The sequence below is a fragment of the Grus americana genome, chromosome 16 (genome assembly GCF_028858705.1).
Source record: "Grus americana isolate bGruAme1 chromosome 16, bGruAme1.mat, whole genome shotgun sequence".
Taxonomy (NCBI): domain Eukaryota; kingdom Metazoa; phylum Chordata; class Aves; order Gruiformes; family Gruidae; genus Grus; species Grus americana.
Genome location: NC_072867.1, coordinates 6,866,833 through 6,884,236, shown reverse-complemented (window position 1 = coordinate 6,884,236; position 17,404 = coordinate 6,866,833). Strand labels below are relative to the sequence as shown.

Here is a 17,404-nt window from a genome sequence, read left to right as displayed (position 1 = left end):
CCCTGCAGGGGTTGAATTGCTGGCTACTGCACTGGAGTGATGCTCCAAGACCAGCTCTTTCAAAAGATCATTATTACTAACCTGGATTTCTGTTGCATTTCAGCAGTCTCCTGAACGGTAACTTTATGCCTTGCGCTTGAGCTTGCTCTCAGGGCAGAATGTTGTCCTGGAAGTTCTGCCTGGACAGAGGTGGTGCATCCTGTGCAGCCACTTGCAGACTCAGATCCTGATAGCCGAAGCCTCACGCTAGCTGACACGCGTTATCTGTTCTCCCGCAGTCTGAGAGCCACAGTCACCACCAGAGATGGGCAGATGACCACCCCATCTCCAAGAGCTCTTGGTTCAGAAGGTAGGAATGGGGGATGGTATGTGTGCAGAGCAGTTCCCTACAGGGTCCTATTGAGCATTAAGGGTTAAAGCTTCATTTGCAGGAGAAGTGCCAGAAAACATTTGCCTTACTGCAAAACCCAGAGGGGAATGTTTCTTTCTAATCACCTCCTCAAAGAGATGCAAAGCAAAAGCTCTGGCCTCTGCTTTTGTCATTGCAGGTCCCCTCCTTCTGCACTGCCCTACCTCATCCCCTTCAGCATAGCAGGAGAGCCTACTGTTAGAGCTGGGCACAGCCAGCAGGATTTTTACCTGCTGCTGTAAATGAGCTCGGAGCAGAGCTGTGTATGTCACTGACACATGTCAGATCCACTATCTCTCCCATCCCTTTCCAACCCCCCAGCCTCCAATTTGCCAGTGAATTGTTAGACACCAGCACATTCACCTCTGACTTCCCAGCAAACTGCCTGAGGGTGCTCCATGGACAGACAGACAAGAGGATAATGTGCTAAATTCCCCCTTTGCTAGTGATGAATTTCATGGGGATTGCTCCTGTTAGCCACGCTTTCCAGCAATAGTAACAAATTCGCTCCCCCCCCACCTTTTAAAACCTTTTCAGTGCAACTAGAATGACTGGGAGAAAGCTAGTTGTTAACTAGTCATGGGTAATTAATGACTCCACCTTCCCCATCAATCAGCTGGGAAAAGCCAAAAGGATTTGAATACTTGTAGCAAATGTGTGTTCTCTAGACATGCTGATACACAGTGTGCAAATGAAGTGGCAGCAGGAGACCATCTCATACCTTTTCATGGAAGAAGCAGTAAGTCATGATACACATCCCACGCTCCTGTCAGGTGAAGAGTCTGAAATTCCCAGTGCTGCTGCTGTTGTGCAGTTTCATGCTGTGTGGGATGTTGATCCATCTCGCTGCTAGCTTGAATCTGACCCAATTTTTGTTCTAGTTTTCCTTTTCAGATTCTGATTCTTTTTCGCTTTCTACAATTAAAATACTGGCATTGGAAAAGCAGGGCATGGCGGGGGGGGGGGGAGCATTTCTGCATCCTGTTTTGTTTGTGTCTGGTAGTGGCTGTGCAAGTACAAGCAAAGGAGATTTCACCTTGATACCATTTTCCCTTCCGATTTATTTTTCCACATATGTAATAAATATTCTCCAGTTGAGCTACAAGTTGATGTAGCTCAACCACATGATAGTCTCCTCGTCAGTGGTACTGAGACTCCTCAGTTCTGAATGTCCCCAAGTTAGCTGAAGGAGAAGAGCCTGTTGTCTTCTGTATTGTCCAGTAGTTTTAAAGGGTTGTGAGGAAGGCTGGATGTGGTCCTCCAAAGGTGCCAGGAGCCAAAAGACCATCTGCTATAAAATCCTCCTCAGGACTTCTCGAACTCTCCAGCCCCTTTCTTTTAAACATTCTTCCTTGCCACACTAAGCATCGGGATGCCTAAAATTCAAGATGCTATTGAAAGAGCCAGTCCCTCCTCTGGTTAAACTCCTTTGTCCTCTGCATATCCTTGCATTGCCTGCTCCAAAAGGCAGTAAAAGCAGAACTAAAGGGATGTTGTTCAGTTATAGAAACTAAAAAAATTCAGAATATGTTTTGCATGTCGGACTAAAAATCAGATGTCCAAATAACATCCCTGACAAAATAAAAAAATGTTTATTTTATTGGGAACGAAGCTGCAGCCATATAGCAATGCTCTTTGAAATGAACAGAGCTCCTAAATTTGCTGTGTGGGATCCAACACTGCCTCATTGAGACTGATATCCTGCTTTTGACCTCCTCTTTTTGAACATCTTTGACCTTTAAATGTTAGTATAGCCATTTCTGTACACGAATGCATAGAACTCCCTTCTTCACCAAGGTGCAGTGGCTGTTTTGTGCCCTGAAGCATGAGACTTGATTGCTGTCTCTTAGCACTTGTAAGTACAAAAGCTAATGGTCACACTTGCAGAATAAACTAATTAAGGGAAAATGCTCAAGTCCTTCAGTTTCTGCTCAGCCTTCCATTCAGTAAGAGCAGTGCCTTGAACAAGGCCTAAAACCAGAGCCTTATCCACCATGAGACTCTTGGATCACTTGCACTAGCCCTGGAAGGTGCCAGTGAAATGGTACGCTAGCACAGCTGTGTCATTAGACAACTGCCACTTTCACTCATAGATCTCAGCTGAAAAGGTGCTGCACGTAGAGCAGCTTCAGTTCCGAGCTTCAGAACAGATATGGTGCAGCATATCTGAGGACCCTGCTGTAGAAAAACAGCACAGTAGGAAAATTAACTGTGCAGTTAAAGGCTGTGAATTCAGAGATTGGGTAGGTAAGTAATGTTACCTCATCACATGTGTTTCTGGTAGTGGAGAAGACATCTGTTGGTGAATGAATGTGTTGCTGCAGCATCCCAGTTGTGAGAGCAAACTTTACCACAGACTGTTAATCACCCACTTGGGAAGGAACAAGCTCAATACAGTCCTGGTTCTGATACCAGAAATCAAGAGTAAAGTGATCCTGTGCTCTGGAGATGAAAATTTTATCAAATCCTTGGAATAGCCAGAAAGAAATTTTTCCTGCTTGCTGTCTAAGGGATTTTTTTATTTTGTAGGTAAGTCTTCAACTGATGTTTTTGGTCTTGTCTCTATTTGTTTAAAAGTCCGTTAGCAGTAAATCAAGGTGCATTTCCCCTGTAGGGTTTCCTGTATGTCAAAGCCATGTTAATTCTCTTTGATTTTCTTCCCTTAGCCCGAGCCATTGCTGCAGATCCTTCCTCTCTTTGTCCCTTTGGACATCAAAGGATTGCAAGGGGACAGCCCTGGCGAGAAGCTCCTCCCTGCTCATTAGCCTCCATAAAACAGGAACTCACCTTGGCTAGCTGCGCTTGGAGTCCCATCCTCATCCCAGTCACTCTTGACACTGGATCTCAGAAGGAAGAGCTTTTGCTTGCTTCAGGAAATCAGACCTGCTTTTGAGCTGGAGTATTTTGGTTCCCCTTGTAAGAACTCTGGTGGCTCTCTTGGCTGTGCAACCTCCTAGACTCTACAGTACATGGAAAAATGCAAGCTTTAGCAGGTAGGTAAAGGAATGCCTCCTATTCCTTATTGCACAGAAAGATCCTAGACTTATTGCCAAGACCGTACAATCATTTTAGAAAAAGATGAGGTGCTCCTGAAGGGTTATCAGCATGTATAGTAGTGTGTGTGTGGCTGCAGAGGATTTCTAAAATATTTTTTTTTTTGGTAGTAATAGATGAGAAATTGTGGGTTTGAGCGTTCTTTGTGAGCCTTGGGAAGACCTTTTGTAAGGTAGCAAAGGTTTACTCACAATTGTGCCCAAAACTCCCTTATCTGTATGTACAGTGTGATTGTTCACTGAAGACTAGAGGTGTTATTTGTATATTGTCTGCAAAGTACCTTGAGTTCCTTCAGGTTGAAGGCCACAGAAGGTTTGGAAATATTAGTTATATTGCTAATAATAGTTCTGATACAAACTATCCATTTTTTCTTTCTTTTTTTTTCTCTGCCCTTTGAAAGTATAAACCCCAAGAAGGCATACCCCACCTCTACCAGGTTCATGCTCAGACACAGGATTTTTGTGATTTCCTTACGGTTTTATTTATGTTTTTCTTCATCAATCTGTCTCATAACATTAACCTGAGGCAGGATCAGATTGGGCACAAGGACAGATATGCATTGGGAAATGGAAGGGCCAGTCCAGAGGTACTGTGATGTCAGTAACTGAAACCCAAATTTAGTCCTGGGTTTTACTCTGCATCAGAAGGAAACAACTATTTCCCTGGTTTAGATATGCAGTTCACGTGCGCATTAGAGGTGACGGGGTATTCTCAGTGTTCTTCCTTTCTCTACCTCTGCAATATGTTGTTTCATTCATAAGCAAAATGCGTGTGCAATGACTTGGATAATTTCCACCTTCATTGTTATTTTTGTTTTTTATAAAGCAGTCCATACTGTATTGATCTGATTCATACTGATTTCTACCACTTCAAGAGAATTTTGACTTGAAAAGCAAAAGACCAACAACAGAAGAATCAGACTGTATTACAGTATTTTATCATGTTAAAGATTCCAACTTTAGAAGTCACCTCATTTTCTTATTGAGTTGTTTCTGGTGAATGACCCCACACAGAAGAAATATTCCAGGTGATAATTGGGTGCATTTGAGAGGTGAAGCTATTGCACTTACAGAAGCACAGTGCTTTCCTTGTTGCCAAAAAGCTTTCTGGTTCTGAGAAATGAGGTTTCCTCCAGAGGGTTGGGGTGTTTCTACTGACATTTATAAGGTCAGAGAACATGGGGGTTTTTGGTTATTGGCAAGATTAATTTCTTGGATAGCTTTATATCTTGATGTGCATTCCTTCCCTGTGAACACTGGATAGCTGTTAGTGTTGGACTTCTTCACTCAGAAGATAACAGCAACAAATGTAATAATAACTGATTTTAACAAAGGTAAGAAAGAAGAGTATACCTTTTGCCTTGTTGGAGTGTTCCCACTACTGCAATCCCTATCCCATACATTTTGGGAAGGTTGCAACAAGTTTTCTGACATCATAACTTTGTCTCAGTAATTGACAATTAATTGAGGGACTGCTTTAGGTGAGTAAATTATACTCCAGCATCTTCTATACAAAGATCTTACACACACACCCCCCCCAAGCGTTACTGAATTGACTCTCATTTCTCTTTCCTTTACGTCTCCAAGACAGGAAAAAGATATGTACAGCCCATTCTAGATACAGAAACCGAAGGACAAACTGGTCTTATTTGTATAACGACTTTAAAAACAAACATGGAATAGATTGAAGATCTCTTCATTTTCAGTGCCTTTATCAGAGCAGCTATCTTCCTTTCCAACCTCATCTTGGCATAAAGAATCTATTTTAAAATGTGCCACATGCAATGTTACCACCGCAATGATGATGATGATACTTTTAAAATAGCTTAGAACTAAAATGCTTGGAAAATGTGTAAATCTCTTTCAAATAATACTTAAAATAAAAACTAAGTTACAAAGAAGAGGAAACAATGGCAGTCCAGCTTTAACAAGTTTGGTTCAGTGCTTGGACACCCTGCCACAAACCTCTTTGTGCCGTAGTTCCAGTATGCAGGCATCTTTGTGGGGGAGATGTGTGCACGAGTCTTGGCAGTCGTTACATCGGCACAAACTAGGAGTGAATTTGAAGTGCCTTGCAAGCCAGCCTTTGGTTCTGCAAAGCAAATCCCAAGAGGATCCTACAAATGGATCCACTGCTGCAGAATCCCACTGAAGCCAATTGCACATGACTGCGTGCAGCTGTGGGGATCCATTAGCAAGCCCACACCATTGCTGGGGCCCAGATCCCCGTGCAAACTGTTAATGTCTTGTTTCGCAGACTCAGACTGTGCGCACAAAACCTGTGGCATGAAAGACATTAACTACAATTTAAAGTCTTTGCTGCAGTATTTATGGTATGTGACATTCTTTTTCCCTGTTTCCTGTAGCGTCTCACTCATACAGGTGCATTGTGGACTCATTTTAGTGAAAAACAGATTATAACATCTGCCTTTGATTTTTACTTCAGTATTGAACTCCTTTCACTTAAATTCCTCTTGATTTCATTGGAGGTCTCCCCTCAGTAAGGACTCCTGAGCTCTTCCTTGTAGTCTCATTTAATGGCATTGGAATTTGCTTACAAAAATGTTAATTGTAAAATTCATTTGGGGAAGGAGTGAGCATCTGTCTAGCTAATCAAAATCTGTTTGCATGTATTTGTGACTGGATGACTCCTGTGGGAAATCAGCCCAATTTTATTGTAACTCCTTTTGATACATGTGCTGCACTGAGCTACCGAATGCATCGTCTCATGGCAGCTTTCATGTCTTTGCAAGAGGATATGGGGGAAGCTTTAGTAAGAAGATGTTAACAGGCTAATCTTAGTGCGCAAACTAGGTGTCACTTCTTGGCCAGTTCATTAATGTTGGATCAAAGCAGAAAAAAGGGTAGAGGATATTTTTTTAAATGCCTAAAGACCTTTGCAAACTGACAAAATTACATTTAAATATTTTGTTGGTTTTTTTTTTTTTACTTCCTAATACTATTGGGAAGAACACCTTAGACTCACATTGGGTAGTTTTTGTGGAAAAATGTCGCTTTCTGAAAAAAACTAATTTCTCTGGAAATAGTTGTCTACTATTCATGCTTATTCTTTTGAAGACTTTACTCAGGAAAGCTGTAACAAGGTGAAAATTCCCTTATTTCTGATATGCTGTGAATAAGATCCGATGCAGACCAAGATGCAGAAAAATCTCCCTTTTAAACAAAATGCTGTGCGTGGCTGATAATGCATCACCCAGAGCGCCTGCCAGCGCTGAACTGATGCTGCTGCGAGTGCCCCAAGTCGAGCAAACTTACCAATACCTCATTCAGACTGGAGGGCAGTGTTAGTAAAGCCTTATTGGGTATGAAATCAGTCCACCAGGGCACATTTTTGACCTAAAATGGAACTGGGGGGTTTTACCTGGGCTTTTCAGTATGGCAGCAGCAATCGTGTGTGTGTTACGATATATTAAAGAGCTCATATAGGAGATTTTTTAATCCAGCTTCACAGAGGAGGTGGGTACTATGAACACGAAACGCAGTTTCTCCAGAGTAGTTCCCCTTTCCTCTTCCCCAGGACCATAGTTAGTCCTCTGCCTGTAACAGAAAGTGCAGGCAGATTGCAGGCAGCTCCTCTGATGTGCCATGGTGTGTTACTGAAGAGGCACCTTCTGCTGCCGTCACAGGCTCCTCGGTGGTCTCCGTCTCCAAGTCCAGGTCACACCATCTGTCCTGTTTTCAGAATATTCTGTGGTCCGACACTGTCACTTCTCTTTCTTGCTTCCACTTCACTTGGGTCTCCTGTCTATCCCTTCTTTGTCCTCTGGAGAGATTTTTTCACCTCTGCTACCACCTACCTGTTGTTTTCTCCCATTACCCACTGGTACACTCAAAATCTTTCCAATCCTTTCAGCTTTCATTTTATTCTCTTACTTGTGTTGTGTTATCCCTAATCATACCAGAACAGGAATGAAAGTGGATTGTGGCTACCTGCCGGTATGAGTTTTGGAACAAAGTCAGTCAGGTTGAGTTTGTACAACACACTACAAAAGAACTTAACAGCTAAAAAGAAATGTGTTGTAAAAGCCTTTATACCTTCTGAGCTGACTAAGTAACAAAAAGCCTTTGAAGGAAAAGATTGGATTTTCTTTAAGAGGTTTATTGTGGCGCAGACTCCTTAGTTCTCGGCAGCACCCGGGACCTTCATGGGTGAAATCATGGAGTTCAGCTCCCTGGGCTGAACCAGCGCTGTGCACTGTGTGGTGGTTTGGGGCTGAGATGGGAGGAATGAATGGCCAGATGTATGGGCCCTGTCTGTTACAACAGCGTGTGAAATTCGGTAGCTCTGTGTACTGCAGGGAGAGGGCAGTGGGAGGGCTGATGTGGGGCTGCATCTCAGGGCCCTGGCTCTGAGCAGGAGAGGCTGCTTCATGCCAGCTCCCCTCCTGCGTGTCTGAAGTTACCATTTTCTCTCTCTCCCGGTAGACGTGAAAGCGCCGTGTGAGGCACTTCCTTCCCCCAGCCTGGAGCCCTACCCCCAGAGCTCCATCATGGTCACCCTTGAGGACATGGGTCTCTGGATGAAGTTTCATCAGATCGGAACGGAGATGATCATCACCAAATCCGGCAGGTGAGGGGAGCAGGACAGCTGCCCACACCGCACCCCTCCAAGCTGTTATCAACATGCTCTGAGTGCTCATTTTTTTAATGGTGGCCATTAAACTAGTTTTTTAGCCAATTATGCATGTCACCCTGCCTCTGGCAGAAGAATTGCACTTTCAGGCTGCAGTAGAAGCCTAAACCGTGAAGTGCAAAAGGTCACTGTGGGGCTGATCTGTTGAGAAAACTGTACTCTTATCTCAACTCTTAACACTGCTGTTCTTCCTGTCGCTTCGGGGTTACTCTGGAAAGTGCTGTGGGCTTCCTTTGCTTAGGTCACAGGCAGAAGCAGTTCAGCAGTAAATACCTGGGCTTGAGTCTGCATTTGCAGACAAGAACATGGTGTAGAATAGTAATGATCTGTGCATGCAGACTACTCTAAAGTTTAAATGAGTCATGCATTGTGGAGCTTGCAGTGAAAGAACATGAAATTGTGAAATTGTAATGTATTATGTCAAAGCTGCTGTGAGCTGAAATAATCCCTTTGGGTAGGGAGGTAGGTGTCAAAGGCTTTTTGCAGAGTCAGAAGATGAAAGTGGTGGCAGGGAGTACTGGAACGGAAAGCTAGATGAGAGCATGTTTTCTACCCACGCTAGAAAATGCTCTAATCTATCCTCCAGGTCTGTGATAGCTGCAGAAGGCTAGGAACTATGTGCAAATTCCAAATATTTTAAGTTTCCCATTGTTGTGTTACATGAATCGGAAGAACAAAAGCAGTAGCAATGTCAGGCCATCAGTGACTGCTGCCCTGTTAGTGCCTATTCCACCTAAGCCCATAGGGTTAGACAATACATCAGTAAAATGGTAAAAATGTGCAATAGCTGGCCTGTAGAAATACTACTACCAGAACTTTGCACGATGGTGAGTAAGCATGACCTGCTGCTTGATCGTTAGACAATAGCCACTTTATAGAGAAATCTTTATACTGTATATTTCATTTCTCCTTCAGACGAATGTTTCCACAATGCAAAATCAAAGTCTCTGGCTTAATCCCATATGCCAAGTACCTCATGCTGGTAGATTTTGTGCCAATGGACAACTTCAGGTACAAGGTAAGTACTTTAAATAATACAAGTTATGCTGTCCTTCCATCTTTATTTGGAATAGATTAATCTTTATGCTTCACTGGCCAGGCTGATAAATTGTCTTTGGACAAAGTTCAGAAATAATTGGTGGATTTTATGCCTTTCTGGAGCTGCTTGTTGGTTTTTCTTGGGGAGCAGCTGGAAAGGTAACTAATTTTCATTGTAAGCAGTACAATTTTAATCATGATTAACGGTCAGACTTCTCTTGACAGCCTTTGGGAGAAAGGCAGGAAAAATGATGCCTAAACTTGGAGCTGTTTTGGTAACATGATCATGGCTTATAAGAGAGAATCTGCTTCTTGTCAGAGATGTGCTTCACAGGAGTCCACTAAATCAACAGTGAAGCAAAGTTGCTGGGGTTTTCCTATAATGAAAGTAATTTTTTTAAGCTCTGTATTTCCATCTTTCCCTTCACAGTGGAATAAAGATCAGTGGGAAGTTGCTGGAAAAGCAGAGCCCCAGCTCCCTTGTCGCACCTACGTCCACCCAGATTCCCCAGCTCCTGGCAGCCACTGGATGAAAGAACCTGTCTCCTTCCAAAAACTGAAGCTCACCAACAACACCCTGGATCAACACGGGCACGTAGGTTGTAGCTGGCCTTTGTTCTGTGCTCTCTTGGAATTCATTGCAGATGGATGTTAAGGGAAATAAGTGAGATTTGTGAGAAATTAGATCATGTGGAAATTAAAACATATCCAAGTGCACTCTCTTCCTTCCTCAGCCCAGCCCTTGCGCTGTTTTAACTACCTGCAAGGGGAGGCTTCGGTGTGCGCTGTCCTGGACAGGCATGGTGGAGACACCAGCCCCAGGCAGGCATTCCTGGTTTGAAATGGATGTCCTGGGAGTCTCCACAGGAGACTTTGCACAGTGTGTTGGCAGTGGTTGCACGTAGAAACCTTCTCCTTTGTCTGTCTCTGTGCCAGATAATCCTCCACTCCATGCACCGTTACAAGCCTCGCTTCCACATTGTGCAGGCAGATGACCTCTTCAGTGTCCGCTGGAGCATCTTTCAAGTTTTCAGCTTCCCTGAGACTGTCTTCACTTCTGTTACTGCCTACCAGAATGAGCAGGTACAGTGTGCAAGTGCTGCTCTCAGACATATTGCTAAATACTGTCTTTAGAAATCTCGTAGAGAAAGGTGTCATCTTCTGAGCTAGTTGCGCTGGGCACCTCTGGTGGACAGTGGAAAGAAATAGGCACATTACAGTTCCTATGGAAAACATCTACTCTGGGATGAGATGAATAATGCACCTTAATTGTATTAAGTGCACTGCCAGTGATTAACAGAACCCTAAATGCAGTAAAAAGTATGGGCAAAAGTCCAGCTATAAATACTGACCCTATATATTTCTATAGTCAGATGAGTCCCACCCAAATTCCTGCTGACCCTGGCACAGTCACTTGTCTCCGTCTGTCAGTTCCTAATCAATAACGGGAGCCGCTGGGAAAGCTCAGGTGCTATGGCAAGGGCATGCCCAAAACCCTCAGACAAGCCGTCGTAATAAATACTGAGGTGAAGGTCTCAAAACAGTAAAGAACCCAACCAGTCACCATGGTACTGAATATTGTTTCTTATATTTTAAGATTACAAAGCTCAAGATTGACAACAATCCATTTGCTAAAGGCTTCCGTGAGCATGGGAAGAACACTCGAAGGTAAACTGTTTTTTCATCTTTATAACTGGAGTTCACTTGTGAATTTTACCCAAGGCCATTGAGCAAAACTATACCAGCTAGCTCTGCAGAGCCTGCTGCGTTGTGCACGCTGCATTTGCTCTGTGCAGCCTCCTCCCAAGAGACTTGGGGAGTGGGAGGAGATACAGGATCTCCTACAGAAATGTGGAAGATGTGACAAATTTGAGACCCACATTCCCTTGCAAGTCGGAGCTAGACTGGAGTCTGACATGTGAATAGCAGTGATAACAGGAGTCCACAGTAGATCATTGTGTCTCCTTGAGATCAGCTTGATTCTGACATTGGGAGGCTCCCTCATCTCCTTTCCCTGTGTGTGGAAAAGTGTCTCTTCCAAACAGGAGATTTTGACTGTAAGAGCAAAGATGGATACCGATACCCCAATACCAGCAAGATCTTCTGTCTGGTCTGAGAGCAGCCAGTGGATGAGACCAGAGGAAAAAAAAAAAAAAAAGAAAAAAGCTTAAAGGCAACCATAGATTGGCAATAGAGAAGGAAAAAGTGTTTTTTTCCAAGCATAAAATGTTATGAAAATATCTGAGATTTTATTTTGTGTTATTTTATGCCTGAAAAAAATCTTATTTCCTGATGAAAACGGCCAAGACTGACTCTTTTTTACTTAAACTTTGAAAATGTCATGGATTTTCTTTCTCCTCCCAATGGGATCATCTCTGACTAAGCTTAGACTCATTTTCCATTTAGGAAAAAGCTGCTTTCAAGCAAAAGACCCACCCTACTATACGCGTACCTGTGTGTACAGTATGTGTATCCAGCATCGGGCTACACTTACAAACTCGGTGCCAAAACCTCCAGTGCTGATTTTCTGCATTGATTGTGCCTTTTGTACAAACTCTTGCTGGAAGCGCACACTGATGGCAGGTGGCATGGCTAACCCTGTAGTTCAGCTATGGCAAGCGTATTCCCCGAAGGCACATCAGGGTGCTTTGCTAGGAGAGGTGTAAATCACAGAACGTCAGAGAGGTTCATCCCATCTTTTTGTCTTCTGGGACTTGTCCAGCATCCCTTGCGTATTTATCTAGGCAAAAAGCTTACATACAAGCTACCTCCATATCTTGCTTCTTTCCCAGGGAAGGACGAGCCAAATGCCAGAAGCCTAGTCCAGCCAAGGGCCAGAAGAGGAAGCTGCCTGAGGAAAAGGAGTCCGGTGCTGAGGAACGTGGTAATATTGATCACAGCAAAGCCAGAGAATGATTTCCAAACAGTGCCCAGGCCACAGGAAGGAAAAGAAATAGCAACATAGCCCCCTCTCTGGGGAGAGCGGCCTGTGTGGAGTCCCTAAAGAGTGCAGTGTATGGCTTTGAGTCTCTGACTCTCTGGGAATGATCCACAGGAGACTGCTCACAAGTCGCTTGTCGTTACTGACCACTCATCAGCTCCCTTACCCGCCTCCCAGCCTGGCTGTGCTTTGTGACCACGGATGATCCTAGGCTGTGCTTTCATAACATCTCTCTTCGATAGTCATATGAGCTTGCAGTATCACCCATTGCTTTCTTCTTGGTTCTCCTTGGTGCTTTTTGTGCAGCTGGGTTGTGATGCAGATGTAGGAACTGATACCATTAAAAAACCAAAATCTTTATCTGTTAGGTTGTTTTTTAAGCTTGATCAATCCTTGCTCCAGTTCACAGTACTACTTGCAGTAGCAGAAGGCAGTAGCACAGCTAAGGAGAGAGGACAGGGCAGGACCGAACACCGCAGTGTAAGGCCAGAAAAAAGCTGGAAAGGGCTAGTCTCTTAAGACAGTATGACTGCAGAAGAGGTATTAGTGTGTTTCCTTCCACCATCCTGCGATTAATGCAGCTGCCAATAGAACATTGTGAGCTCTGTCTCTCTCTTCCCCCTTCTCATTTTTTTTCCATTCTTTCTTTTCCCTGCTGTGAGTCAGATTTTGAGAAAGAGGAGAATGTAGATGTGAAGGAAGAGAGTAACCCCGTTGTGGTCAGCAGCGGATACCCCTTCTGGGTCTCGGAGCAGAATGGCAGCCATGCCTTCCCTGCAGCATCGCCAGTGCCAGCTGACCAGAGGGAGGGTCTGGCAAGAGAGCAGCAAGTGCCTACGCCGTCTTACCAGACATATAGGTGAGTTCTGCCTCCTGGTGCTCATGTCCAAAGCCACTCTTTAATTGATGGGATTCCTCCTACTGGACGTTTCCTAAGGAAAACAGCCAGTGGTAGTAAGGAAGGATGCCTTTCTATCAGACAGCATACCTAGGTGGTAGGTGCTAGATTAGCATGGAGATAGCTCCACAACAAAACCTTTCTGTGTTACTTCAAACCCACTGATTCTGGGCATGCTCATGTCTTAGTAATGCTCTTTATTTCCCTGTCCTGAAATGCTCTCCTAGCCAGCTCTGTGTATCGCAGAGCTTGCCTGTCCTTTGGAAGGAAGTGTGTTGGAGGAGTGGCAGGACTCCAGTGATCTTTTTCCCTTCTTCTTATCATTGCAAATTCAGGAGCGACTTAGTGAGCCCACACTAGAACTGAGCCAGAACTAGAGTAGTCTGGGCTTACCTTCTCTGGCATTTAGTTTTTCTGTGTGAGTGACAGCGAGGCTTGGACTAAAATCAACACTAACAGTAAGATGAAGCAGTAGGCAAGGGGAAGACGGCATGCTAAGAGCTTGCCCTGCCTTTCCCCAGGGGAGCTGTGTGGGTTTTCAGTGGTTTTCCGCTGCGGTAGGTTTGACTCACTCTTCTCTCTGCCCTTGGGGCTCAGGTTCCACGAAACTGGGGACAGCCAGCAGCTTCCTGCCCGCGACGCCACGGCCTTGAACGATTTCCGGGCAAGGTGCCACCCCCTGGATCTCGCCACAGTGCCCGAGCACGACTCCAAACAGCTCCCAGAGGGCTTTGCCAACCTGCCTCCGCTCCCCCCGCCTCTGCCTCCTCCCCAGGACTACACAGGAGTGGTGAACATGGCTCTAGACTCTGTTGGGAAACCTGGGGCCCGAGCGCCCATGTACAGTCCGTATGGCACCGAGCAAGGCCTTGGCCAGTGGATGGTGCCTTCCCACAGCCAGTACAGGGCAATGAGCTACTCGGCCTTCTCCACAGAGTACAATACACAGGGGGCTCCGGGACATGCCCATGGGACCGTGGCAGAGTGGAGCCAGTACCCTCTGTTCCCCTATGCCTGCTGGTGAACGGGGAAGACCCTTCCCAATGAAAAAACTGAAAGAAAATTGTAAATGAGATCAAATTTGCTCTGGGGTGTTGACCTTTTGAAGCCTTGTCTAAATTAGGCAAAGAGGCATTGCTGCAAGCGGTAGCATGGGACACCTTCACTTCCTTGTCTCCTTGCACAACAACCCTCACTGTATTTCACAAGCAATGGCTAAACTGGTGGGTGTCCTAGCCATGTCAGTGTGAGTCTGGCTGAATCAATGTGTTCTGCAGTGGTTTTTATCCCAGCAGGAGTAGGAAACCACAGGAGCTGCCAGAGCAGTGTTTAAAGAGCTGCCAAGCTCTCAGTCCCAGGCTGTTTGCATCTCGCATTTGGCAGTTTCTGAAATCCCTTCCTCCCAGGACTGGCGTGCAAGGAGATAGGGGCTGAGGAGTTTCAGTAAGCCGTACAGGTGACCAAGAAGCTGTAGAGAATTATTGCAAAGATGCGCAAAACAAGCAATCCTGGTGCCCCCTTGAGCAGGTTCCTCACTTAGTATAGTCAAACTAAAGCTAGAGTCTTGCCTTTCTTCCAGCAGCATACAAGAGTAAAACACACAGCAACGCGTATGTGTCTGGAGCGCAGCAGTGGGTAATGCAGGCAGGGAAGAGTTTGTCCTGTGCACGAGAAGCGGCAGCAAGGCTGCGTGTTGTGTCTGCCCGTCCCCCGTGCCCATCCCTCTTCTGTCACCCTTAGATTCAAGGTTAGTGAAACACTCTTCTTTCTGCTGGTGATGGAGGGAGGTTGTTCACAGAACGTGGGGGCTGCTCTGTGGGTTTCCAAAGGCCTTTGGCTGTCAGAAACAGGACTGCGAACAGCAGTGCTGGCTGTGTCACTCTGACCTCTTCCTTTTGAGGGAAAGGAAATCTTTCACTGCGAACTTCTTCCTTCTTCCACCCCCTGCCACCCCTGAGGAATATAATTTATAGTTGCACTGAGCAAGCTTTGTCAACAGGCAGTTCTCAGCAGCCTGGCATTGTTTATCGGGTGTATACTTTAATATTAATACCCTGTAGGCACCAAGCTGCGTGCTGCATTGCTGGTGAGCTCAGCACCCCCAGGCTGGTCGGTGAAGTCATTTTGCCACTGTTTGGGACTCTATAGGGATCTGCTTCCATGTGTAGTTATCAGAGCAGTTTCACCTCCCTTACCTCTGTGGTCCCATCGTGAGGAGGAGCTGTTCTGCCAGTCAGCAGCCTGCACGCTGCCTTGCAAAGATGATTTCTTTTTATCTTTGTGTTAGAAGGGGGAAGCATCCGTGTTTTCCTGAGTGGTGGAATGGCCCTGATAATGGGGTCTTGTTTGAGATAGGGTTTTTGCTTCTTGGGGACACTAGACATATTCCTAGGTGTTATTTAGGCAATGTTTTCTTGTAACACTTTAAATAAACTGCTGTGTGGCCTGTAGCCATCAGTAGGCAGTGAGGTGTATCATTTAGCATGTATGCCAGATGGTTTTCTCTGTGTGTGCAAGATGTTGTCTATGAGCAGACCTGGGTGGGTTTGTGACCACTGGTGCATCAAGACCAGTGTACAGGAACACTAGGAAAGGCTGTGCACTGGTCTGTTCCGGTACCAGGTCAGCACTGTGCGTGTGTGTAGCGTAGAGGTGTTGAGCCATGTTTATTGTTAAAATTACTTTGAAAAGTAGCCCTACAAATCTGTGAAACTCAACTACTATGATTATTTCCTTATTTAAATAGTATATTGCTAACTGCTTTTGTACCACAATTATGATATGTACAGAGCAGCCAAATACTTCCCCTCGGCTTCACAGGATGGGTGTGAGATGTGAGCATTTAAATAAAGGTCAGACTCCACCACAGTATATGTACTTAATACCCTATTAGTCTCTCCTCTGATAGCACCCTGGCCAGTAGTCATTTATACCCGCTGTGCATGACACATGAGTATGCGAGTGACTTACTAAAAAGAAAGCTGGTCAGGGAAAAAAATGTGGAGGAGATTGTTTTTAACCCCAGCATATTGTGATTTCCTGCTGTCTAAATGCCGGCTGCGTGAAGGCAGGTCAGCTGTAAAAGACTGTCCTCTGTGGATGAGAAGAATATTCTGTCTCTGACCATTAGTAGTTGATTTTGCCACCACTGTTTTCCACATCTTGGAAATCAGATGAGAAGGCTGGCTAGGGAGTTTGGTGCCTTCAATCCCATTTGCAGGGACCCTGAGGGTGGTACTTTCTGCTAGGCGTCCTCCTGGTACCCTGCCGTGAATCGCTGCCAGTGCCACGCTAACAAGAAAAGAGAAAGTAATGCACCCCCTCACAGCCTACTTCGTTAGATCTGTTTCTTTATCTTTGAAGCTGGGTTTTATTTCCCTTTGTCACTGGGTGCTAATGAGGATGAAAACCGGGCTGTGGCGAGTATGAGGAACTGAGGAGAACTGGGCAGCACAGGGAAACCCCTGTGCCAATATGGGTGTAAGATTCTGAAGGTTTGAAAAACAGAATAGCTTTGTGGGTGCTGCTGCCCCATGGGCGTGTTGGTAGAGCTGGTTTGGCAGGCATCTCTCCACCTGGGTAAAAGACTCAGCCTTGTGCCTTGGACAAGCCGTTAATTGCTCATCAGCCTTCTGTTGCAACAGGACTCCTTGCCCTTCTTCAGTGAATCATCCGGCTTATTAGAAAAGTACCCTTACTTTCCTCGCTCGCCTGTCTCTGGTTAGAGACTGTGGCTTGACTGTGAAGCCTTGGGAAATTTTGCCCGTAGGTGTGTGTTCTAGACTCTGCTGCTGCCTCCTCCCTTTGCAGTTTCCAGTGCCTTGTTTTCTTCAGCTGTGGCATTTAAAAGTCTATATGAGCTCGACTGAAACACTGTTTTTGCACGCATGTGAGATAATGTAATGCCTCTCTGACAGCGTCAATAAAAGGAAATGAGACATGTGGAAGGCAGACCATTAAGAGCAATAAAATAAACTCTAAAGTGTGTTTTTTGTGCATCTCTCTCAAGCACACCAGTGGCTCTACTTTAGTCATGTTACCTGGGGCCAGTTTGTACATGCATGACACATGCCGTTGATCTCAGCATTCATTGTTCTGCGCAGCATATTCAGTGAGCCCCAGGTTATCTGCTTGCATTGCTAGATGTGACTCAGTCTCTTGCACTAATTCTTTGCAGCAAATTGTTTATTTTCTCTGCGTTTTCTGCTCCTCTCTGCAGAGGAGTTACATAAGGATGAGGGCAAATGGACTATAAATGGGATCTAGGTAAATTTCCTATGGGAAATAAAGATCCTGATTTATTTTGGTTTCTCCTACTGGTTTTTGCAGCCTTAAGCCGTGTCTGACACTGCTTCCATGCAGATGGGAATGGCAGAAAAATGCTTTCTTGCCAATGCTGCAGTTCTTCCAC

At 45.1% G+C, this 17,404-nt stretch overlaps 1 protein-coding gene across 1 annotated transcript; it reads left to right on the top strand.

The window, feature by feature from the left end:
• The first annotated feature begins 224 nt into the window (after window positions 1-224).
• Window positions 225-16,974, top strand: LOC129213996 (T-box-containing protein TBX6L). The gene is made up of 10 exons (XM_054844966.1): window positions 225-349; window positions 3,076-3,402; window positions 7,909-8,053; window positions 9,032-9,134; window positions 9,585-9,749; window positions 10,091-10,237; window positions 10,752-10,822; window positions 11,947-12,038; window positions 12,762-12,954; window positions 13,591-16,974. The coding sequence occupies exons 2-10, from the start codon at window positions 3,387-3,389 to the stop codon at window positions 14,015-14,017; spliced, it is 1,359 nt and encodes a 452-aa protein (XP_054700941.1). The 5' UTR covers window positions 225-349; window positions 3,076-3,386; the 3' UTR covers window positions 14,018-16,974.
• Window positions 16,975-17,404: the final 430 nt, after the last annotated feature.

Bases quoted from the DNA above. Each gene is read 5' to 3' on its own strand.
- LOC129213996 (XM_054844966.1), top strand. The intron at 10,238-10,751 runs GTACAGTGTGCA...TTATATTTTAAG, and splicing joins CTGCCTACCAGAATGAGCAG to ATTACAAAGCTCAAGATTGA. The intron at 12,955-13,590 runs GTGAGTTCTGCC...CTTGGGGCTCAG, and splicing joins CCGTCTTACCAGACATATAG to GTTCCACGAAACTGGGGACA.